Below are 25,582 nucleotides of genomic sequence, written 5' to 3' on the forward strand. Positions count from 1 at the left end.
ACTGCGATTGGTGGAAGGGTTTCAGTTCCCTCCTTGTAGACCAGCAGCTTCAGTGCTGTCAGGATGATCAGACTGTTGAACCGGTAGTACACAGATCTTGCTGATTGAACGGCGGTACTCTCCTTGGGATGTCCTCACGGTCACGACGCGGATGTGGTTGTCGTTGCCCTTGAAGATCTCCGTAATTCGTCCTACTTTCCACTTCAGCGGGGGTTGGTTGTCTTCCTTTAAAAGGACCATTGTGCCGATCTTGATGTTGTCACGCTCAACAGTCCAACGTGTGCGAGGTTGTAGCCCAGATAGATATTCGGATTGCCATTGTTTCCAAATTTTTCGAACGTATTCTTGGGTCTGCTGCCAGCGGTTTAGCCGGTTGAATGAAACCCCATCCATACTGGGTTCCGGGATGGCCTTTAATGAACGATGGACCAGAAAGTGCCCGGGAGTGAGCACTTCCAGGTCATTTGGATCTGAGCTTAGCTGTGTCAGGGGGCGAGAATTGAGACATGATTCAATTTGAGTAAGTAAAGTCACAAATTCGTCGTGATACAGGATGACATTTCCCAATGTACAGCGCAGATGCTTCTTGAGCGATTTGACTGCTGCCTCCCAGAGTCCGCCAAAATTCGGGGACCGTGGCGGTATAAATTTGAAGGTTATGTTGTCGTCTTCAAAGTGGCGAGCTACCAATTTCTGATGATGCTGCGAGCGAAATAAACGAGCAAGCTCTTCAAGTTGTCTTTGTGCGCCTTGAAAATTTAGCCCATTATCGCATTCGATGAGCTCAGGTATGCCTCTGCGCGACACAAATCGCTTAAGAGTGGCGATGAAGGCATCAGAAGTGAGATCTGTGACAAATTCAAGATGCAGTGCCTTTGTCACGAGACATACAAACACAGCAACATAACATTTGACTGCTGCAGCTCGTTTGGCAGGACGAAAGTAAAAGGGACCACAATAATCCACACCAGTTCGCAGGAACGGAAATGTAGGTGTGACACGTTCTTGAGGTAATTCGCCCATTAGTTGCTCCAAGACCTTTGGTTTACAGCGGAAACAGCTGACGCAAGAATGGACTACCCTGCGAGCAATATTTCTGATTCGAAGAGGCCAAAACCTTTCTCGCACCACAGCAATCATTAGCTGTGGACCAGCATGCAGCAATTTGTGATGATAATGAATCATAATTAGGTTCGTCAGCGGATGTTTATCCGGCAGAATAATCGGATGGCGTTGATTGTAGCTTACTGGAGCATGTCGTAGCCGGCCACCGACGCGCAGTATGCCATCTACCAATATCGGGAATAACGCTTTCAGGCGCGAATTGGATTTTACTTGTTTGCACCGATGAAGTTCTGCGATATCGTTAGCGAAACGTTCCATTTGGGCTAGCTTCACTACTACTTGGGTCGCGGTGTTTATTTCCATAGTTGACAAGCACCCAATTCTCCGTTTTTTATTTTCTTTAGTACTGCTGGCATTGTGGCAGTATCGAAGTAACCAAGCAACAACACGTACCAGTTTCATAAACGACGAATATTTTGAGAACAGCTCATTCGAGGGAGTTATATGAGCAGTAAGGACAACAGTTCGTTCTTCCAACTCGTCGGAACCGAATTTCTTCTCGGTTTGACGTCCAAGTGATGGCCAAAACCGAGACGTTTGCGAAAGCCAGGTGGGACCATTCCACCACGTGGAAAACTGCTGTAGTTGAGCAGAGGTCATCCCTCTAGAAATTACATCTGCTGGGTTTTCCGATCCAGGCACATGAGACCAAATTCCACCTGCCGTTATCTGTTGGATTTCTGAACATCTGTTGGCAACGAACGTTTTCCATCGAGATGGGTTCGATGCGAACCAGTGTAGACAAATTTCTGAATCTGTCCAGAAAAAATTTTTGGTTTGAAGTTTTATACTTTTTTCAACCTTTTCGAAGAGATGGCTTAATAACAAGGTGGCACAAAGTTCTAGTCGAGGGAGACAGACTGTTCCGTTTTTCTTGTTTTTTCCTTTTGGCGCGATCTTTGATTTCGCAATCAGAAGGTTGGTTTTTATTTCACCATCAGATGACATAGCGCGAACGTAAATGCATGCTCCGTACGCTCTCTCCGATGCATCAGAGAAACCGTGAATTTCTAGATTGATAGGTCTGGATATAGCTTTCGCCCATCTAGGAACAGACAGGTTGGTCAAATTTTGAAGACTCTCTCTAAACTTCATCCATTGGTGCTGCAGAGCTTCCGGTAACCCTATATCCCAGTCATAATTCTCATACCACAACCTTTGCAGTAACAACTTGGCCTGCACTACCACTGGACCTACTAGCCCAAGTGGGTCAAATAAGCGTGCGATGTCCGAATAGACAATTCGTTTTGTAATTGGTAGCTGATCACTATGCGTTGGAGCTTCGAATCTGAACTCGTCAGCGACAATATCCCACTGAAGACCAAGGGTTTTTATAGGGGAAGTAGAAGCATCGATTTTCAACAAAGTGCGCTCATCCTTCAGTTGATCCGGTACGTCAGTGAGATTTTCTGGATTGTTTGATGTCCACTTGCGAAGCGAAAACCCGGCAGAATGAGTGAGATCGAGCAATTCCCTGCAGAGTTGTCGTCCTTCTTCGACAGTATCGGCTCCTGTAAGCAAGTCGTCCATATAAAAATCGCGACCAACGGCGACCGATGCGAGAGGATAGGTTGTGGTGTTATCTTCGGAAAGCTTCTGGAGGCATTTTGTTGCGAGATATGGAGCTGCAGATGTGCCGTATGTTACGGTTGTAAGCTGATAGCTTTTAATGGGTTCCGAAGGTGTGTCTCTCCATCTAATTCTCTGTAGGGGTTGATCAGACTCTTGAACTAATATTTGCCTGTACATCTTTTCGATGTCGGCAGTAATGGCAAACTGCGGTATCCTGAATCTCAATAGGATTGAGAGAAGGTCGTCTTGAACAACCGGTCCCACTAGTAGCGCATCATTAAGGGATATTCCAGAATCCGTGGTGCATGATGCGTCGAAGACAACACGAAGTTTGGTGGTGATACTGTCGGGCCTCACAACACAATGATGTGGAAGGTAATAGGTTGGAACAAGCGAGTTAGTAGACGCATCATCATCGACCAGTTTCATATGGCCCAGGTTAACGTACTCGTGAATGAAAGCAGAATATGCTTCCTTCAGCTGAGGGTTCGAATTTAAACGACGTTCTAATGAGCAGAATCGACGATCAGCAATATCTCTGGAATTCCCAAGCTGCGAAACCAATGCATCTTTCTTGGGAAGTGCGACAACGAAACGACCGGATGAGTCCCGTTTAACCGTTTTAGCGAAATGATCCTCACACTCCTTTTCTTCCAATGATTGAGTGCTCTTGATATGACACGACTCAGTTTCCCAGAATCGCGTAAGTAGATTTTCGATTGAGGCTTCTAGTACTACATTAGCTACATTGGCGACAGCAGTTCGTTGTTTCTCATCCTTCACTTTTCCTGATACCACCCATCCCAAAGCGGTGTTTTGCAAAATGGGTCCATCGGCACCGATTTTAATCTGACCATCACGCAAAAGCTCATAGAAAACTTGCACGCCAAGTATTAGGTCGATATGTCCCGGTTTGTTGAACGAAGGATCGGCTAACGTAGCATCGGAAGGCAATGTAAAGTCGTTGATATCAACTAGTTTATTAGGCAACTGCATTGTAATCTTGGACAGCACGTGAAATTTCCAGTTGTTCTCAAAATCAGCACGTTGGGATTGAACGCGAATAATGGTAGAGTATTTTGAAGTAGTAGATGACAGCCCTACTCCGCTAATAGGTATGAATTCTCTGGTACGTTTTAGTTGCAGCGTTTGCACCAGACGTTCCGAAACAAAATTCAGCTCAGAACCGGAATCCAAGAGCGCTCGAGCCCAAACGAAATTTGTTGTTGAATCATAAACTTTAACAAGTGCAGTAGAAAGCAAAACAGTGGCAGGAACTAAGCGACATATTTGATTGGTAGGCGACGAAAAGTGGCTAGTCGAAGGGGCAGTGACCGTTGGCTTTGGATTAGCAATCGGCTGACCCTGTTGGGTAGATTGTACGCTTTGCAATTGGTTATTCGGAACAGATGACGACTCATGCTGCGAACCCGCGGATGATGACGAGGACGACGACGATGGTTCAGATTGGATGGATTTATTAGTATTCATCGGGGCGGACGGACGATGCAGCATCGTATGGTGTTTTTGGTGGCATACACGACATGTTCCACCGGAGCAATTATTAGCGATATGCGACGACGATCCAAGACAATTTATGCAAAGCTTTTTAGATTTCGCTTCATCGAATCGTTGTATTGGAGTTAGCTTTCGAAAGTGTTCACACTGATATGGTGAATGTGCAGGTTTTTTACAAAATGGACACGAACTTTTAGGAACAATGGCTGAATGATTTGTGGTTAGCTTCGGTGCTTGGTAGTTTATACGCTGTGAAGGGGAGGAGCGAGAAAAATCTTGCGATCGGGATCTAGATCCAGCTAAAGACTGCAAGACGAGTCCGTGTGAGCGAAGGAATTCAACAAGTTCAGTGTAGGTTGGAACATTTGTCGATTTACGGTGGGTCTCCCAAAGACGCAAGGTTGTTTGATCGAGGCGCGAACTCATCATGAACACTAGCATCGTGCTCCAGTTTTCAGGATTTTCCCCCGCCTTTTGCAGCATTTTCAAATTACGCTCAAAATCGTCGATTAACCGATTAAGGGATTCCGCACATTCCCTTTTCATACCATCAATAGCAAAGAGTGCTTCGACGTATGACTTAACGAGAAGGTATTTATTCTCATATCGCCTATCGAGCAGATCCCATGCAACCGAATAATTGTCTGCTGTTATCTCTATCACATCAATCACACGCTTCGCATCTTTACAAAGAGATGCTACCAAATAGGAGAATTTATCTACCTGACTAAGCATGGGGTTTGAGTCGATCAGGGACAGAAATGTATCACGAAACGATGGCCACTCCTTGATCGATCCGTCGAATAGAGGCAATTTGATTTCAGGCAGTTTTACTCTAGCTGTGGAAGTATGAGCAGGAATCGATTGCACTGCAGGTGAGGGGTTAGTACCATGCGATCGCAATTTGTTAGTGATAAAACCCTTTATTCTCAAGTAAATCAGCTCAAATTCTGCACGTGAATCCTGGTTCACATGTTCAATGCACATCGGATCAATTTCTCCTTCTACTTGCTGCATTTGATCTAAAGCGGAAGCGTCAAAACTTTCTTTCAACCTGGCTTGAAACTCATCAGAGCATTCCAATTGCAATCTGGCATCCATAAATTCTGAAAAAATGCCTTCTAAACGTTCTCTCCAACCTTCAAGCATATAAATATCTCTATCTTCTTGATAAGTTTGCACTAGATGTTCCAAATTATTTAGCGAGTCTCGCAGAAAACGTTCACGTTTTTCCAGCTTCTTAAGCTCCGTAGCCATTGTGCTCGACGGTAGCCGCAGAATAGTTAATCGAACCTCGCGATCCACACGTGCTTATCAAAATTCCGATATTTTTTTTTTCAATCGATCAAGCAAAAATACGAAAATATCTGCGACTCAGGAAGGCTCGATTTGGCCTTTCTAGAAGCTCAGCTCACATGCAGCATGCAAATTGTACTTACAATCTTCGATGACTAATCCAAGCCACGCCACTCGGTATGCCCAAGCCACGCTACTCAAACCAGATAACGCCACCAGGTACAATGGATCTCTCGAACAATACAGCATCCATCGGACAATAGCAATCAGCAATACCACTTGAGAAATGCGACTTGGCGCCACTTAACAGATTTTTTTTATCACACGGATTTTGGATCACTTTTGTCTTCTTTATTCTGTTCAGAATATTGGCTATTGGCCGTTGTCCAGTTAATGTCACAAAATTTCTTTGCACAACGTTTCACAGAGTTCAATCACTTTTGCCCGTTTTTGGGCACGAGAATTATTTCCCGTCAGAATATCACTAATTTTCCTATCACTTTGACACCGAATCGCGAATGCGCAAGAACAATTTTCCGCCAGAGTTCGAAGTATCCGGTTCGAAGGACCACTTTTAATGTTCACGATAATACGGAAAATTGTTCTTGACGCCGACAAATTTATTTAGAATGCGAACGAATGACCGGTGTTACTTGTCGACACTTTATTGGGAAATAAGAGACCTGCTGCTATCTGCTCAAGCTTTATATAGGCTGCTGTGATCGAGATTTAAGTGGCAATGAACCGGAAGAGCAGTAACAGATCGGCTGATGCGCGTATTGTGGTAAACGAATAGAGCTAGATGCTAAAGCTAGATGCTAGAGCTAGATGAGCAAGAATTTATAGCAGCAGTCTGTCCATAAAATATGGAACGCGTAAACACAGGCTATTGAAATCACCAATCGGTATATAAGCGAGCGCCGCTCGGAAATCCACTCAGTTCTAATTGAACAGCGATTGGAACATGTTGTCGCTGTTGTGGTGAAGCTCTTCATTTATCATGAAAGCGCAGATGAACGGTGTCACCAAGAGCCTGTTTGTGCACCTTAGGCCAGAAGGGAATCCATCAGGAGGAGAGTGATGCCACAAACGGTTCCCCGGGAAGATCTCGAAGCAGCCGCTACACACACACACACATACACGCGCGGAATTCTTTCCGTTTGGATGCCATTCAGCATCGAGAAAGATCCGAAAAATAATCTGCCAGTTCCTCTGGGAATTTAAAAATACATTCATGTGAAAGAGTTTATTTGAATGTTTTCTATCCATGTAACACTGTCACCAAATATGTTTCAATCAAGTGCTATTAACAGATGGTTATCGAGTTATCATAAACCACTGGTGGGCTTCCAGTATCGAGGAAAATGTGGAAATATCCAATCATTACTGAAAATAATCTGCCAGTTCCTCTGGGAATTTAAAATTACATTCATGTGAAAGAGTTTATTTTAATGTTTTCTATTCATGTAACACTGTGACCAAATATGTTTCGATCAAGTGCTATTAACAGATGGTTATCGAGTTAGCATTAACCACTGGTGGGCTTCCAGTATCGAGGAAAATGTGGAAGTATTCAATCGTTACTGAAAATAATCTGCCAGTTCCTCTGGGAATTTAAAATTACATTCATGTGAAAGAGTTTATTTTAATGTTTTCTATTCATGTAACACTGTGACCAGATACATTTGGTTTTGTGATTTTTCAATCAATCGCAATTAACAGGATAGCTTCTGAAGATTATTCTTCCCCATCAGTAGGATATTTCCGTATTCAATATTGGATGCATAAAACCTTGTGCCTCCAACGAAACGCTCACATTTTCGAAGTTCTCCAAATATTCATTCATTCAGAATGAATTCAGATTCAACTTCAAACAAATGATCTCTAAATCAACGATAGTCCTACGTCACCCTTGCGGTTATACCATAGATATAACCCACTTCCTGTTTTTTCGAATTCTATTCCTTGGTGAGCGCCAAGATTTTCTAAGTGTGGGTTAAAAATCGTAGGCAGGAACACGCCCTGAAGTCTCACGGTCGGGCACGGGAAACAGGAGAGACAAATCTCGCTCCTTCACGGCAAGTGAAACTTGCCTGGCGCTTAAGTGAAGGTTGTATCGCCTCCTTGTCCTCGATATCCTTCCTCCCGTTATAGTACTTAATTAGAAATTAGTTTATTTTTCAATGCATACGTTAATTAGAAGTTCTTGAAATAATGCTGAAAGACTACTTGTTTGAATAACAAACGTTCAAAAGCTCAAGTCACTAACAATTTATTTATTTATTTATTTATTCGACAAATCAACGGGTATACAGAACCCAAATGACGCTTACGTACTAAATTATAATTAAAAACTTAATAACTAGACGGAGTATTTGTGATCGAAGAGATGTATCTCTTTCTAAGTGATGTGCGTGATATCCCGAGGTCAAAATATATACTGTGTCTATTGAACTCTCGACACATACTCGACATTGGCTCGTAGTATCCGTAATTCGTGCGTGAAAACGGTATCTGGAGGAAGTTATGAGATCTCAGATTCCTTTGCTGGATATTAAAGTTCACAAGTTGTAAAAGCTCTGAACAGTCTATGTGCGACAGTATCAAGTCGGAAATGAAACATATTCTGGCAAGGTTGCGGCGATTACACAAAGAATCAAGCCCGATGAGTCTGCAGCGATGTTCGTAACTAGGTAACAAGGTAGATTCCGTAGAGCAAATTTAACGAATTTGCGCTGGATAGCTTCTAGCCGCAGAATGCTGTTTTGATAGTATGGTGACCAAACAATTGATGCATACTCGAGTATCGAACGAACGAGGGAACAATATACGGCCTTTATGCAGGCCTTTATGTAAGTGTTTTGTTGCACGAAACATAAATCCGAGCATTTTGGATGATTTCGTCGTTATATATGCAATGTGCTCACGAAATGTAAGCCTAGAGTCGAGCATAACTCCTAGGTCCTTGACACAATTGACTCGTTGTAATATGCAGCCCTGCAACTTGTAATTGAAGTGGACTGTAGTGCGTTTACGCGAGAATGAAATAATTGAGCATTTGGTGGGGTTTAGAATCATTCTATTTTTGTCACACCATGCAGCAAATGCATCGATTTGCGACTGTAGAAATGCTGCATCATTTTCACTATTAATTAAATAGTACAATTTAAAGTCGTCTGCGTAAGACAATTTTTGACAATCCAAAACAAAATTGATGTCGTTCAGAAATAGCAGGAAAATGTATGGTCTTAAGTAACTTCCTTGGGGAACACCCGAAGTAACACTGAAGGTCTTGGAAATAGTGTCACCAATTTTAACAGACATCTGTCGATTTACCAGATAGGATTGCAACCATTTAAGAAAGGAGCCGTTGAAACCGAGACGATTTAATTTTGGCAATTATTAACTGGTGATTGATGGTATCGAAAGCCGCCGAAAAATCGGTGTAAACTGCATCTGCATTTGATAACGCGACTGTAGAGCACGAGCAATAAATGATGTGTAAACAACTAGGTTTGTGATTGTTGATCGCTTCGAAATAAATCCATGTTGTTGTTCAGCTATATAGCTCTTGCATGTGTAGGAGATGTAATCCAAGACGATGAGCTCGAGTAGCTTAGATATTGCACATAAGCAAGCTATCCCTCTGTAGTTCTGCACTTCTTTCTTGCTGTCTTTCTTAAAAACCGGGAAGACATAAGCCTTTTTCCATATTTCTGGAAATATGCCAGAATCTACGGAGAGATTGAAAAGAAGACTCAGTGGGTAAGACAAACTATCGGTACACTTTTTCAAAACAATGGAGGGGTCTCTGTCTGGTCCAGGGTTGGAAGAACGTTTCAGCTTATGGCAGGCGTCTTTGACGATGTTCTGGTTAATTATAGGTGGTGATCCAAACGTTGCAAAATGAGGTATATTAGCGGTTGCGGAGACAATTTGCTCATGATTAAGACATTCCTTGACGAAAACACTCTTGAATTGGCACCGGAACAGCTCACAGATACTTTCTCTGCTGGAAGCTACTACATTTCCACGTGTCATCACAGTCGGTAGACCGGACTCTCTCTTTTGGTTGTTGACAAATTCCCAAAATCTCTTGGGGTTACATTTTAAAGTGGATTGCACGCGGTTCTGATAACTGGCAAATAAAACTTTGTTAAGACGTTTGTAATTGCTGTTGGCCAGCGCGTAACGGGTTTTCCAATAATACGAGCGAAATCTAGTGAAATTTCTCAAAGCGGATCTCTTCGCTGCTTTCAAATGTTTCAGATTACGATTTGACCACGGAGGTTGCTGAATATTATGGATTCTTTTCTTCGGGACAAACTAGTCAATTGCATAGAGCAACACATTTGATAAAGCAAGAGAGCCAGATTCAGCATCACATGCATCTAAAATGGCGTTCCAATCAATGTTCAGAAAAAATCTATTCATTGATAGAAAGTCAGCCTTGTTGAAGTTGTAATGGACCGATTCAGCTGTGCTTGCAAACATGAGTGGTGGCGAGACACGCAACGAAATGAGGAGCGGAGGGTGATGATGACACACTTTCACCAAAGGAAACGGTGAATCGATCACTGTTGTGTTTGAAATGAGCTCAGTATTGGTGAAGCATAAGTCAAGTTTGCATTGACGATTCCATTCAATTGACATAGTCCAGCGAAGCTAAAACTGTCGAGTAGACACTCGGTCTGGCGGTGCATAGTCGAATGCAGGATATCAGGGTGATAATAATTATATGTGTTGAGGATCCATTTAATGCCTGGTAGATTATAGTCACCCAGCAAGATAATATTGTCTTTAGGTTTCATTTGTTCAGTAATCCAAATTAACGATGAAATATGTTGTTCAATCACAGATGAATCATTTGTGAGGTCAGGTGGAACGTATGCAACTCCGATGAAAATAGTGTGGAGGCTCAGCGACACAGTCACCCAGATCTGCTCAATCTTAGGCCCATTAGGGAGAAGCAATTCACGAGAATGAATTCTTGAATGAATGGCCAGAAGGACTCCACCTCCATGAAGTTTATTACTGTTCATCGTAGATCGATCCAGTCGGTAGACATTGTAAAGTGGACCGAAAATCTGCTTAGACAGTGTGTTGCTATTAAGCCATGTTTCAGTGAGTGCAATGAAGTCGTAGGAAGCATCAGAACTAGCTTGAAGATAGTCAGAAATAGTGGAATTCATACCACCGACATTTTGGTAATAGATAACCAATTCGTAAATCATACCAGCGATGCTCGCACTTATCGGTTGCGATCTGCCAGAGGGCTCAAGTGATTGTGTTGTTGTGACGACAGAGCTACCTAGTTCAATTTCTGAGGAGCTTTCGGTGTGGGAGGAAGGCATAAAAAACGGCCTGATTCGACTGAGCGTTCTGTTGTGCGACTGATTGTAGTTGCTTGTCAGAGCCAGCAGTATCCCTGCGACAATCAATCTGAAATCATAAAAGGTTGGGTATTGAGAAAATAGAAAAGCTGAGGAGTCAAATGACTTTTTATTGCATTTTTTAGATAAAAAATTGTTTTTAACCATACTTTTCGATTAAGTCGACTCCGTTGTCATAGTTCGTAATCCCGTTTTTAACGTAAACCTCCGTCTTCGTCCGGAACTGGAAAATCCTGGCCAGATCTGTAATCTTCGAGCAAATATGACAGCGAAAACGAACTCAAACATACTTGAGATATGCAAATATCCCCGGAACCGTGCTTAGTGCAGCAAATTATCAATTCAGTCATTTGAGTTCAAACGAACAATTACAACCCGTCAAGTTTGACAACAATGATTTGATCTGATTTAATACGTCATTAAAGAATTGTGAAATGAGGTTATTGATTTGACGACTTGAGCCCTTTATATGTTGCCTACACTTAATTTATGTTGGTAGGGGAAGGGATGCCAGTCCACTGGTGCCAACCGATAGAAAGAGTAAGGTTAACAAGAGTGAATTTGTCGTTTCTAAACGCCGCCATATACTTCTTGCATCGCAGTGAAACGTAAGTATAAGGGCGGAAGAAATAGTGTTTCTATCACCTGACCTGTTGTCGAGTTACCAGTTCTGCTGATAGATTGTATATTCGCTAACGAAATCGTGCTTCACTGCGCAAAGCCTACATCTATATCTATGAATCATTTGTTTTCGTTCGACTCAATACAAAATGAACCCTTCGGATCTCAACTGAAAATGTTAAGCAATTTCAGACAATCGAGCAATGCTTTTTTGATGACGTATGGCAGTCATTTTCGTCGATTTCTTTCAATTGTCTTTAAATTTTTACAACACTGTTTTTGACCCGGAAATAATTATATTCATTCCCACGTACTTTTCTTCGTATGTGAGCGCGGCCTTGTACTCCGTTAGAACCTTGCTGTACAACCTCGGAACGCGTTTTTGACCACTCGAATCTAATTCATTCGACGTAGAATTGGAATCCTAAAAAACAAAAATTTGCTCGATAACGAATTCTCCGGAAAGTAGTTCAGTATGAATTGTATTTTGCTCTTTTTGTTTTGTTTTGGATTGCTCTAACTGTTCATCATACCTTCCAACCCAGTTTTCGATCGTAATTCCGGTGGCAATGGAAATGTCGCTTTTCAAGCCCCGACAATTTCACGTGTTTGAAAATAACTGCCACCTTTTCCCTTCCGGTTGCCGTATAAAATTATTGCCAATTAAGTTGTTCAAAATTTGTCTTGACGTAGGCTTCGTCGACCCTCGAACACTTCTCTTGCGTTTGTGACAATTTATTTCGATACTTTAAACAATATAACAACCGATTTCGAGAAATGATTTAATGGAATTATATAGTGATTATAATAAAACTCAGCCTTAAAAAAGTTTTCAACCGCTGCTCTAATAAACGTACAGTCATGAATCATTTCTAATCATCACCCCGCAGATGATGCTGCGATTGTTTTTTTTTTGTGCAAGGTCTCATAATTCAATCAGACCCGAATACACTGCCCCACATCTTGCGTGCGCGCTCTCGTGCCTCCGGTCATCTGCGATTCAGTATCATTCTTAACCAGCCGGCCGGCATCACCAGCATCATCATCATTATCACGTTAATTAAATGAAACGTCTGGCAGTCGGTCGTAGTTTCGTCCAGCTTAATCAACTTAATTTATGTTGTATATCTTGCGGCTTTGCCTGTTGCTCCGGAAGCGAAAAACACTTAATGGCATTATCTCTCTCTCTCGCTCACTCTTTCACTCTTCCTCTCTTTACAGATTCATTCAGGATACCGAGTGGTCCCCCTGCAGCGTGACTTGCGGCGAAGGAATCCGACGGAAGCCGTTCAGATGTAAAATCTTTCTGGAATTTTCCAAACGAGTTGCGATTCTGAATGACTCGCTCTGTCACGCATATAAACCTCTGGATGAGGTGGAACGATGCGTTATGGAACCGTGCTCTTACTCGCATAATTTTGAGGAATCTTATCTGAAGTTTGTTACGATTCTTTTGTGTCCTCCAGAATATTAATTCTCGTTTTGATGACTTTTTTCAGAGATGGCAACCGGCAGAACTTGGATGGAATCAAAGTACAGGCTGCAGTTCCCGGGAAGACTTACTCCTGGCGGGAAGAGGGCTACACCAGCTGTAGTGCATCCTGTTTGGGGGGCGTTGAGGAGTTGATCATAAACTGCATCCGTGACGATACGAGCAAAATTGTTTCACCGTTTCTTTGTTCCCCGGAAACGAAACCTGAAGCTCGAATACGAACCTGTAACGATATACCGTGTCCACCGCGATGGAATTATTCGGAGTTCACACCCTGTTCGAAGTCCTGTGGTTTCGGAATTCAAACGCGAGAGGTAACTTGCATTCACGAAGTGACACGAGGTGGTGAAAATACAATGATCGTACCGAACAGTATGTGTACCACTAAACCCCAACCCGATCGACAGTACTGCAACATAATCGATTGTCCCGTTCGGTGGGAAGTGTCCGAGTGGAGCAAGTGTTCAAAGTACGTACTCGGGTAGCCACAAGTAAAAAAAAATATACCGTTCTATTTTGATTTTAGATCATGTGGAGGCGGCTTCAAAGAGCGACGTGTTGAGTGCAAACAAATTATGGCCCAGGAACACAAGGTGGAACGTCCCGCGTCGATGTGTCCCAGCAGCAAACCACCCGATAAGAAACCTTGCAGCACAAAAGCATGTGCTCCCGAGGACCAACGACCGCCTATCGCTGGAACCAATTCAACCTTCATCCAACATGATCCGAAGAAGAATAAAATCACCCTGAAAATAGGTGGTGCCGCAACGATATTCTTTGGGACACAAATTAAAATCAAATGCCCCGTGAAACGATTCAACAGAACTAAAATACGATGGAGCAAAGACCAAGTACCTTTGACCAAATCGAAAAAGATCAAGATATCGAAGAAGGGTGCACTGCGGATCCTCGATGTAACGTTTCGTGAGGCGGGAGTCTATACCTGTCACGCAGGTCTAAGCCACGCGGATCTTCGACTATCGGTGAAACCGAAACCCGGGAACGTTGGCAACTATGGAGATGAGAATGACAGTCATCGGGATGGCGCGGATTTGAATGCTTTACGAGATCATTCGGTGCTATCGTCCCAGAATGGGGCGGATGAGAAAGGGTAAATCGAAATTAGCTTTGAATATTTTCCAAAATGTAACCGTCATTGTGAATATCCACAGTGGCCGAAGAAATCGTGAACGAAATCGGGGGAAAAACCGACAACGGCAACTAAACGGACCCATTGAAAATGCGGAGAGCAGCGTAATGGAAGACGAGGTAGGTATCGAGTGTTGTTGACAGTGTTCCCAGAATCAGCACCCGTATAACTAACAAACGCTAATTGTAACTAACCATTTCCTTTCTTCACCCTTCGAACTACAAAATATACCTCTTCCCGTTGGCTATCTCGTAACAACCACTTCGCTACGACTATTAATAATGCTCTGAACCAATCGAAACTGTATCGACTCAATCTCGAACAAACTCGAACCCAAATATCCACCCCCGTAGGAGCTCATGAAGTCCCACTCCCAAATGACCGCTTCGGATAGCACGGTGGCTTCCGATGCGATGGCCGCGGCCAGTTCCGGCACGCGAACTATGCCGATGCCTCACTTTCAGCATCTTCTAGCCAGCTTGCAGGTGAGATGGACGGTTGAACCAAACTGCCAAATGATAAATCACACAGAATTAAACCATACTTCACGTGGGCTATTTACATATAAAATCTCGTACAAATTGAATGTTTTATTGGAAGTGGATTCCGCTGCTCATGATTTTTTCGTTCTTCGCATGAAACTGAACTTTGCATGATTTTTCAAAGCAACATCGCATGCTGTATTTTGTGAAGATTATTTCCGCTACTGAAGTCCACAAATGGCACAAAGATGTTTTATTTAAATGCATTTCCTTTTCCTGTTTCCTAAGTTATTTGAACTATTAATACTTTCATTCATCGGTTTACAACCCATTTTAATAGTTTCAATGATCTTTTGATTTAAATACCTATGATTCATCATTATATTGCATTGGGTTATTTGAGAGCAATCTAAATTCAAATAAAAGTTTAGCACCAGTGGTAAATGTTACATCTATGGTAGATGAAAACTGACATGTTTTACTCACTTTTGCAAGTGAACAACAAAAATACGAGGGCGGTCCGATAAGTACTTAGTCTCATCGCCCGATGGAGTCAGTATCACAAGAGAGATTACTTATCGTGTAGTACATTCTCGTAAACGGCTTCTCTTTATATATTTTTTATTTCGTTAATAACTCCACTGCAAAAACGTTCCACGTGGAGGCAAGATGGCGAATGCTTGGAGGCAGGTTGGCGAATATGGTTTGGTCACCTAAAAATCAACAAAATGTAAAACCAATTATTCATTTATCCATGGTTGGAACAGCGGAAACACCAGTTTCATCAACATTGTAAATGTCACACGCAGGAAAACGATACTGAGCTCGTATATCTCCCAAAGTTCGATAAAATAAGTCGTAATTTTGTTTATTGAATGCAATTAATCGAGCCACTGAGGTATTTTCTGGCTTTCTCAAAGATAGCTTATGAGCCTTCATAAACATTTCAACCCATGCCCGTCCAGCGCATGTTCCTTTGAAAGGGTGCTCTACGCCATTTTTAACCGCAAACAAATAGACAATTCTTCCAAACTGGACCTTTGTAAGACCAAACGCACGCTGGTCTACAGCGACCACAAAACCATACAGCTCTTTTAGTTGAGAGTCGCTGAATGTGGCTTTGAAGCGGTCTTTATTTGACGGCGTATCCTGAAATTGATACAGATTTAATATTTTTTGCATAAAGAACATGGAAACGCAAAGGCTGAATAGAAAATATAAAATCCATGTCAGGATATTTTCGTCGATAGCGTCTCAAAGTTGATTCTGGCACACCGAACTGTTTTGAAGCACCCAGAACAGACGAACCTTTTTCTATAGCTTTCATAACATTCTCCAAACTGGTGTCCGACCAGCATTGGTCTCTTTTCCTCTTATAAGTTCTAAACATCTGCGATAAAAAACCAAAAATTAACATAATGTTGCAGTTCGTCAACTTTCCCCTAAGCGACTTTTTCAATAAAAAATTTAGCTGAAACAAAATCATAATTGAAACTCGCCGGAAACAAACAGATTATGTACAATAGAGTACCCTTATCATGTATAAAGTTATTTTGAAATTTTAACTTTCCACATAAAGTGGAAAATAAAATTTGGAAAAACGAAAAAAAAATCACAAAATCACGATTTTTCACATTTTTATTTTTCACTTTTTTTGTGATAACGTTTTCAGCAGAGCTACCGCGTAAAAAGTTTGGCCTTGTTATGATGCATCTTCAATAAAAAGTAGGTGGCGCTTCCTTCATTACAACGGGTCAAATTACCGATTCGTTATCTTGCCTCCCTCGCCAACTTACCTCCCTCTCCCCTACATTATTAAAAAGAAATTGTAAGGGGTTGTATCTAGGACACGACCACATATTAGGCTGTCAAAAAATTCCTGCGGTATTTCCGCGAGGTGTCGTTGTAAGCGCGTAGTTCTAGTTGTATTCATTGTATCGAGTCATACTCCTGTGTTGTCTCCTGCTTCCAGCACTGATCCTGATCGTCCGATGTCACTCTACTATCAAAATGTCAGGGTCTTACGGACCAAAATTCCGCAATTACGTTTACTACTAACGAGTTGTGATTATGACGTGCTCATTTTCACGGAAACATGGCTCCGTGCTGACATTGGTAGTGCTGAAATTTCCAGCGAATACACGTTCTTCCGATGCGACCGAAACGAATCAACCAGCCAACATTCACGTGGTGGAGGAGTGTTGGTAGCGATAAGAAATCACCTTAACTGTGAATCTGTATTTTTGACACATTGTGACATGCTGGAGCAGGTAGCAGTTCGTATCAGTCTACATGGGCGATCTCTCTACATTGTTGCTATTTACCTACCGCCAAATTCTAGCCCCGAACTTCATTCCGCACACGTAAACGCCATTCAGTGTATCATAAACCACGCTACTATAACGGATATAATTATATCAGTAGGAGACTTCAATCTTCCTAACTTGAAATGGCAGTTCGATGAGGCTACAAACGGTTATATTCCACCTAACGTAACCTCTGTACATGAACAAATTCTTGTGGAAACAATGTTCACTATTAGTTTGCGTCAAATTAACAGTTTCGTTAATTGTAATGATAGATTGCTGGACCTGGCATTCGTCAATTTACCAGAGCATCTTGACCTGGTACGTCCTCCGTCTTCACTGCTACCGGTAGACAATCATCATGTGCCGCTTATTTTATTAATCGACAAGTGCTGTGACGCGTCTCCTCTACAAGACGTCCGAGACGATAAGCGCAATTTCAACTTTCGGACATGTGATTTCAGTATACTGAACAACGTACTTGGTGATGTCGACTGGGAAGTGCTACTGCATGATGGATCATTAGACGAGATAGTGGCGACGTTCTACGACAAACTTCAGAGAACAATTAACGATCATGTACCTAGAAGAAGGCCATCGTCTAGCTCAAGTTTCAACAAACCATGGTGGACACCGGACTTGCGCAATATGCGCAACAACCACAGAAAATCCCGCAAACGGTTTTTTCTGTCACGATCTGACGACGACAGAGTCAATCTTCGTCAATTGGAAGCATCCTACAAAGTATTACTCCAATCAACCTACGAGAATTATGTGTCAAGGATCCAAGCAAGTGTTAAGCAAGACCCCTCACGTTTCTGGGATTTCGTCAAGCAACGAAATTCAAATAACCGAATCCCACATAACGTAAGCTACGATGGAGTGAATGCTCACATCAACACAGAAGCAGCAGACCTCTTCGCTACGTTCTTCGAAAGTGTATTCAGCAAAGGATCCCCGGTACAACGCCATGATTGTTACGCTCATCTGCCGTCTTATGATATCGACCTTCCTGATCATTTTTCCACATCCGAAGTTCTAAAGACTCTTGAGGATCTAGACGTTAAGAAAGGTTCTGGTTCGGATGGCATTCCGCCATTGCTCTTGAAGAAATGTAGTGCTACACTAGCAGCACCAATTTCGTATATATTCAATCGCTCACTACAAGATCGGATATTTCCATCGGCATGGAAAATGGCAATCATTGTACCAATCCACAAAACTGGCAACTGTAACCGCGTTTCAAACTATCGAGGTGTTTCTTTACTTTGCAGCCTCAGCAAAGTTTTTGAAAAATTGGTGCACAACGTTCTCTATAACGCAGTCTCGCCATTCATCTCTGAAAACCAACATGGTTTCATGAAGCACCGGTCAACAACTACAAACTTGATGTGTTACGTATCTACCCTGACTCGCGAGATGGAATCAAGAAAACAGATTGACTCCATATATATATATAGATTTTGCTAAAGCATTCGATACTATACCACACATCCTCGTTGTTGACAAAATGAAGCGCATGGGCTTCCCGGGATGGATCACGGAGTGGATTTATTCGTACTTGACGGATCGCTTCGCTTCTATAATGGTTAATTCTGCCTACTCTCGATCATTGTGCATTTCATCCGGCGTATCCGGAGGTCGTCGAAGATGCACCACGCTCCGGAAGGCCTGTCGTCGAAAATTGCGACAAAATCGCTGAATTAGCCGAGAAAGACCGGCATAGTAGCAGCCGTAGCATCGGCCAAGAGCTGGGGATAAGTCATCAAACCGTTATTAACCATTTGAAGAAGCTTGGATTCACAAAGAAGCTCGATGTATGGGTGCCACACACGTTGACGCAATAAAACATCTTTGACCGTATCGACGCATGTGAATCGCTGCCGAATCGCAACAAAATCGACCCGTTTCTGAAGCGGATGGTGACTGGCGATGAAAAGTGGGTCACTTACGACAACGTGAAGCGCAAACGGTTGTGGTCGAAGTCCGCTGAAGCGGCTCAGACGGTGGCCAAGCCCCGATTTTTTGAACAAATGAAAATTCAAAAAAACATACCGCATGACTTTTTTGACAACCTAATATTTTCGACGTAGAACTACGCAATTATATTAGGCTGTCAAAAAAGTCTTGCGGTATTTTTTTTTGAATTTTCATTTGTTCATAAAATTAGTTACAATCATCTGTTTTAAGTCAAATATGCGCCGTTTTGTTCGATGACTTGTTCCCAACGAGATGCCAACTTCATAATACCCTTGTTATAGAAGCTCGCTTCCTTATTGGCAAAAAAAACTCGGATAACCAATTTTCACAGGCCTCTTTTGTGGCTAACTTCTGACTACCTAGCTCCTTCGCCATGGACAAAAACAGGTGGTAGTCACTTGGTGCAAGGTCCGGACTATACGGCGGATGCAAAAGAACCTCCCATCCGAGCTCCCGGAGCTTCTGGCGCGTCACCAAAGAAGTGTGTGGCCTGGCGTTGTCCTGATGGAAGACAATGCGGCCTCTGTTTATCAAAGATGGCCTCTTCTTCATGAGTGCTACCTTCAAGCGGTCCAGTTGTTGGCAGTACAGGTCCGAATTGAGCGTTTGGCCATAGGGAAGCAGCTCATAATAGATTATTCCTTGACAATCCCACCAAACACAGCAGAACCTTCCTGGCCGTTAATGAGGACTTGGCCACCGTCTGAGCACCTTCAGCGGGCTTCGACCACGACCGTTTGCGCTTCACGTTGTCGTAAGTGACCCACTTTTCATCGCCAGTCACCATCCGCTTCAGAAACGGGTCGATTTTGTTGCGATTCAGCAGCGATTCACATGTCGATACGGTCAAAGATGTTTTATTGCGTCAACGTGTGTGGCACCCATACATCGAGCTTCTTTGTGAATCCAAGCTTCTTCAAATGGTTAATAACGGTTTGAAGACTTATCCCCAGCTCTTGGCCGATGCTACGGCTGCTACTATGCCGGTCTTTATCGGCTAATTCAGCGATTTTGTCGCAATTTTCGACGACAGGCCTTCCGGAGCGTGGCGCATCTTTGACGACCTCTACACCATAACGAAAACGTTGAAACCATCGTTGTGCGGTGGAAATAGAAACTGTATCGGGTCCATAAACTGCACAAATTTTATTGGCAGCTTGAGATGCATTTTTGCCTTTGTCATAGTAGTACTGTAAAATATGTCGGATTTTCTCTTTATTTTGCTCCATATTTGCGACACTATAACTCACGAACGACTTAACCAAACAAAACACTGTCAAGGACTATATTATAGCGCGGACTATAAATACCTTTCCAACAAGCTATAGTATGACTCAGTAATGATACAATGAATACAACTAGAACTACGCGCTTACAACGACACCTCGCGGAAATACCGCAGGACTTTTTTGACAGCCTAATATTATGCAATACATTTGTTTACCACTTCGAATATTATTTTAGAATGCATCGAAATTTTTGTAATAGATTATGTTCTTCGTTACAAATAAATTTGATGAACGACCTTTTACGTTTGATATGATGCCTAGGACTACCAAAATATGTGAACGGAAGAATTCTCATACGATCATTGTTTTTTGAATATCCCTCTGAAATTATTGCACATCTCATGTTTAAGTAGTTCTGGAACCGCGAAAGTTCATTCACCTCTAGTATCTGAACGATTTTCCCAGACTTCTTAGTTTAAAAGTACGTTTTAGGGAAGCATATTCCGGTCTGCACAACGACAAGCGAGTACAAAAGTACTCAACACCAAAAAATACCCCCGATCATTATCTTTGACGCTCTCCTAAACTCCTAAAAGAAGCTCAATGCCGTCGAAGCGAAATGAGCTTCGTTTACGAGTTTAGAGGAACGTAAAAGATAATAATTAATTTTCAGGCGGAATGAACACTTTTTTGATTCCAGATGGCTTTCTAACAAATGAGAAATATAAGTCTAACTGATTATTTGTCTCAGTGTGACGATTAATCGATTAATCGATTATTTGGAGCGATTAATCGTATCGAATAACAAACTGTTGAAAAGTATTCGATTAGTGGATGAACGATTAATTTCAAAAATCGGGGGACCCCCGACTTCCATGTATTTACAAAGCGGATTCCCCCACGCACATTTATTTTGAAGTCAGTGTCAGGGAAACACAGCTCAGTGGAAAAAAATACCCCCGACTTGCATGTTTTGACAAAGCGGATTACCCCAGGCACATTGATTTAGAAGTCCGTGTTAGGGAAACACAGCTCGGTGGGAACAAAAATACCCCCGATATGCATGTATATTTGCAGGACGGATTTCCACAGGTACATCGATTTTGAAGTTTGTGTTGGGGAAACCGTAAATCGGTCCAATCAAAACTTGTCAGATAGGGCGTTTAGATTTTTTTTTTTTTTTTTTATCTTCGCTTATTTTTCGTCGGCCTATTTCCGCCACTTTAGTGCCAATCACCGACAACAGGGAGGCGACTCCACCTGTTCCTACCTATCAGACTCAACAACTCATGAGCCGGGCCAACTTCTTTTACTTCCCCTCCGAAGGAAGACGTAACCAGAGATTTTTCGCCTCAGAAAATCCCAACGACGCCAGCTGGGATTGAACCCAGGCCGATCGGATTGTGAGGCTGTTACGCTAACCACACAACCACTGGCGCCGTCAGGGCGTTTAGATAACGCTTGACATTTTACAGTTATTCAGTTGTTCATCTCATGAAAAATAACATTTTAATCATTGTGATAGACGCGTAGAAATATTTCCTATCAATTGATGCAAACATCTTTCCGATCTGTTAAGAAATGTTCGAGTTATAAGCATTCGAAATACGGGTAGGCACACAAATCGGCAGATCAAATGTATGGGAAAAAAGGAAGTTTTTCCAGTTTTCATGAATTTAAGCCATTTAGAGATTAGCGAATTGTAATGTATAGCATATCAAACAAATCTTAGTGAATTTCCAATTTGATTGGTATGAAAATCATGAGAATTCGTTCACAGTGAACATAGTTATTAACGTTAACTATATTTCATAAAAACGTGACTTGTTTTCTGATTTGGCACCCTTCCTGAAAGACGTAGTTCTACGTCAAAAATTTGGTTAGTTCTTCTGTGGCAAAAGACTGCTCGGGCCTTAATTTTCACATGCTGCATCAGATTTTGTACAGTCGATTTGTTGACCTTCTCAGCTGCTACACACCAGTTCGCCTTGAATTGCTGCTCGCTCGCGACGACTTTTTTTGTCTTACGTAAGTTCCGCTTTACGATGGCCCAGTATTGTTCGATCGGACGTAGCTCTGGGTGTTGGGCGGGTTCTTATCCTTAGGCACGAATTGGACGTTGTATGCCGCATTCCATTCCAGGGTCTTTCTGCCGAAGTGGCATGAGACCAAATCCGGCCAAAACAGTACGGAACCCGGCAGGAGTCATTTTTGGAGGCACTCTTTGACGTAAATTTTTTGGTTGATGGTGTCGGGTTGTTACAAAAATGCTGCACTTCCCCCACACGAGCACATCGCCTGCCAAACCAGATATTTATTTGCGAATTTCGACAATTTAATGTTTCTGAATATCTATGTCACCTTGCCTCTTCCCGTCACCGTGTAGAATTCTTGTCCCGGAAGGTGGTTAAAGTCGGTTTTGACAAATGTCTCGTCATCCATAACGATACAGTCGAATTTGGTCAACATCGTCGTGTACAACTTCAGTGTCCTCGTTTTGTCCGATTTGTTTTGCATTTCGTCGCGGTTTGGGGTTTTCAACAAAGTAGGCACATCATTCTACACACCTGCTAAGGGGGTCCTGCTAAGAATACAGTGCAGGCGTATTATTATATTTATTTACTAGCTAAACCGGCAAACTTCGTCCCGCCCATTTACTTGATTAATTCTCGATTAATGCAGAAATTTGTGTTTTATTTGTATGGCAGCCACCCCTAAGAGAGGGGGGAGGGGTATCTAACCACCATAGAAACATTCATTGCATCCTAAAGTTTCCATATGCCTAATTTGGTTTAATTTGCTTGATTAATTCTCGGGTAATGCAAAAATTTGTGTTTCATTTGTACGGCAGCCCCGTCTAAGAGAGGGGGAAGAAGTATCTTAACACCATAGAAACATTTATTGCATCCTAAAACCTCCACATGCCAAATTTGGTTTCATTTGCTTGATTAATTCTCGAGTAATGCAGAAATTTGTGTTTCATTTGTATGGCAGCCCCCCCTTTGAGTGGGGGAAGGACTGTCTAACCATCATAGAAACATTTATTGCACCCTAAAACTTTCACATGCCAACTTTGGTTTCGTTTGATTGATTAATTTCCGAGTAATGCAAAAAATTGTGTTTCATTTGTATGGCAGCCCCCTCTAAGAGAGGGGGAAGGAGTATCTTATCACCATAGAAACATTTATTGCATCCTAAAACCTCCACATGCCAAATTTGGTTTCATTTGCTTGATTAATTCTCGAGTAATGCAGAAATTTGTGTTTCATTTGTATGGCAGCCCCCCCTTTGAGTGGGGGAAGGACTGTCTAACCATCATAGAAACATTTATTGCACCATAAAACTTTCACATGCCAACTTTGGTTTTGTTTGCTTGGTTAATTTCCGAGTAATGCAGAAATTTGTGTTTCATTTGTATGGCAGCCCCCCTTAGAGAGGGGGGAGGGGTCTCAAAATATCACGAAAACCTTCCCCGGCCCCAAAAACCCCTACATACCAATTTTCATGTCGATCGGTTCAGTAGTTTCCGATTCTATAAGAATCAGACAGACAGACAGACATCACTCCATTTTTTTTATATATAGATAGATTTGCCAACAGATACAATAGTTATCCCAATGACATGAAAATTACGACACTACACATATTAATTAAAAACTCTACGGAAACAACTCTTATTTCTACAACGTGAAACATTAAAGTCAAACACATCGTAGTATCTGTTGAAGACACGGAACATCTTTCGCATGGGCTCGTTAAATCCATAATTTGTTCGCGAGGGATGGACGCATAAGAAAACATAAGAGCGTAAATTACGGCGGCGGATGTTTATGTTGAGACAGCTTAACAGCGAAGTACAGTCGATATTACCTTGAAGCAGGTCACCAATGAAGCATGCCATCGTGATGTTACGTCTGGCCTCAAGTGATTCCAAGTGTATTAACATGCAACTCCTTTTGTAGCTGGGCAAGTTGTGAACGTCATTCCAAAGAAGATGCCTCAGAGCGAAACGGATAAACTTTCGTTGGATTGCTTCGATGCGGTTCACCTCGTTTTGGTAGTATGGGAACCACACTACAGTCGAATATTCCAGTATTGTTCGAACCAAAGAACAGTACAAAGCCTTAAGGCAATATATATCCTTGAATTCGCGAAGCGGAACATGAACCCGAGTTGAGATGAAGCTTTCGACACCACGTAGGCGACGTGGTCCTTGAATGTAAGCTTGGATTCAAGTAGTAATCCAAGATCCTTGACCGTCGATTCCCGTTTCAAGCTTATCCCCAATAGAACATAGTTGTGTTGAATCAATGCACGTTGTCTGCCGAATGGAATTATAGAGCATTTCGATGCATTGAGTGACATGCGGTTTAGTTGGCACCACTCGGCGAAAGCTTCTAATTGCAGCTGTAGAAAAACAGCATCGCTTGGTTTCCGTATCACGAGATACAACTTGAGGTCGTCGGCGTACGACGACTTGCGGCATTTCAGAATGTAGTTGACGTCATTCATATACAGCCGAAACAGGAATGGCCCTAGATGGCTGCCTTGAGGAACGCCAGATGTCACGGGGAAGGAGCAACATAGTCCGCAATTTTAACAGACATGCTTCGACCAGTCAAATAAGAAGAAAGCCAAGCAAGCAGGTCGTTCTGAACACCTAACCTGTCATACTTAGCCAAAGCAATATCGTGATTCATTTTATCGAATGCTGCAGAGAGGTCTGTATATATATAGCATCTACTTGATGGCCTTGCTCAATTTCACGGATGATGTAGGAAGTGAACTGTACTAAATTGGTAGTCGTTGAGCGCTTGGGCATGAAACCATGCTGGTCCATAGAAATGCAGTGGGCGAAGTTTTGAACCAATTCTTCGAGAATAATTAGCTCGAGAAACTTCGACGTAGCACATAAAGCGGCTATTCCACGATAGTTCGATACAGTCCTTTTGCAACCCTTTTTGTGAATCGGAAAAACGTAAGATTCCTTCCAGCAGGATGGGAAGTCACCCGACCTCAGAAGGTCCACTTGAGAAGGCTGAGAAAGGAACGTTGCGAGATGAAGCTGCTACGTTCTGGCTGTTTGTTCGTTCGTTACTGAAAACGCTGCTGAACTGTTTACAAAATAATTCTGCAATATCTGGAATGGTAGCAGCGTTCACTACACCGTTAGTCATGGTTGAGGGGAGCCCTGTTTCCTTCCTTTGACTATTCACGTGTTGCCAGAACCTCTTAGGGTTGGATTTCAGACGGCGTTGGAGCTGTCTTAGGTGCGCTTGATGTAGTTGATCGTTCAATCGTCTGTATTCCGAATTAGCCTTAGAATAACGCGCTTTCGTAGATTCGGTATGAAGTTTGGCATGTTCCCGAAGAGCTGCCTTTTTCCGTTTCTTCAAACGCTTAAGCTCCGAGTTCGAT

The 25,582-nt window shown here is 42.4% G+C and overlaps 1 protein-coding gene across 5 annotated transcripts in view; it reads left to right on the forward strand.

Annotated features, from left to right (window-relative positions):
• Nucleotides 1–25,582, forward strand: part of LOC129777308 (protein madd-4) — a 517,165-nt gene that overhangs the window by 461,230 nt on the left and 30,353 nt on the right. For 4 of the 5 annotated variants that reach the window (XM_055783531.1, XM_055783529.1, XM_055783532.1 and 1 more), the window contains 5 exons: nucleotides 12,747–12,962; nucleotides 13,025–13,486; nucleotides 13,544–14,128; nucleotides 14,190–14,286; nucleotides 14,521–14,652. In XM_055783531.1, the coding sequence (XP_055639506.1) occupies nucleotides 12,747–12,962; nucleotides 13,025–13,486; nucleotides 13,544–14,128; nucleotides 14,190–14,286; nucleotides 14,521–14,652 (1,492 nt within the window). The remainder of the gene's footprint in view (nucleotides 1–12,746; nucleotides 12,963–13,024; nucleotides 13,487–13,543; nucleotides 14,129–14,189; nucleotides 14,287–14,520; nucleotides 14,653–25,582) is intronic. The other variant, XM_055783533.1, reaches the window with a different exon arrangement.

The sequence above is a fragment of the Toxorhynchites rutilus genome, chromosome 3, assembly GCF_029784135.1.
Source record: "Toxorhynchites rutilus septentrionalis strain SRP chromosome 3, ASM2978413v1, whole genome shotgun sequence".
NCBI classification, from domain to species: domain Eukaryota; kingdom Metazoa; phylum Arthropoda; class Insecta; order Diptera; family Culicidae; genus Toxorhynchites; species Toxorhynchites rutilus.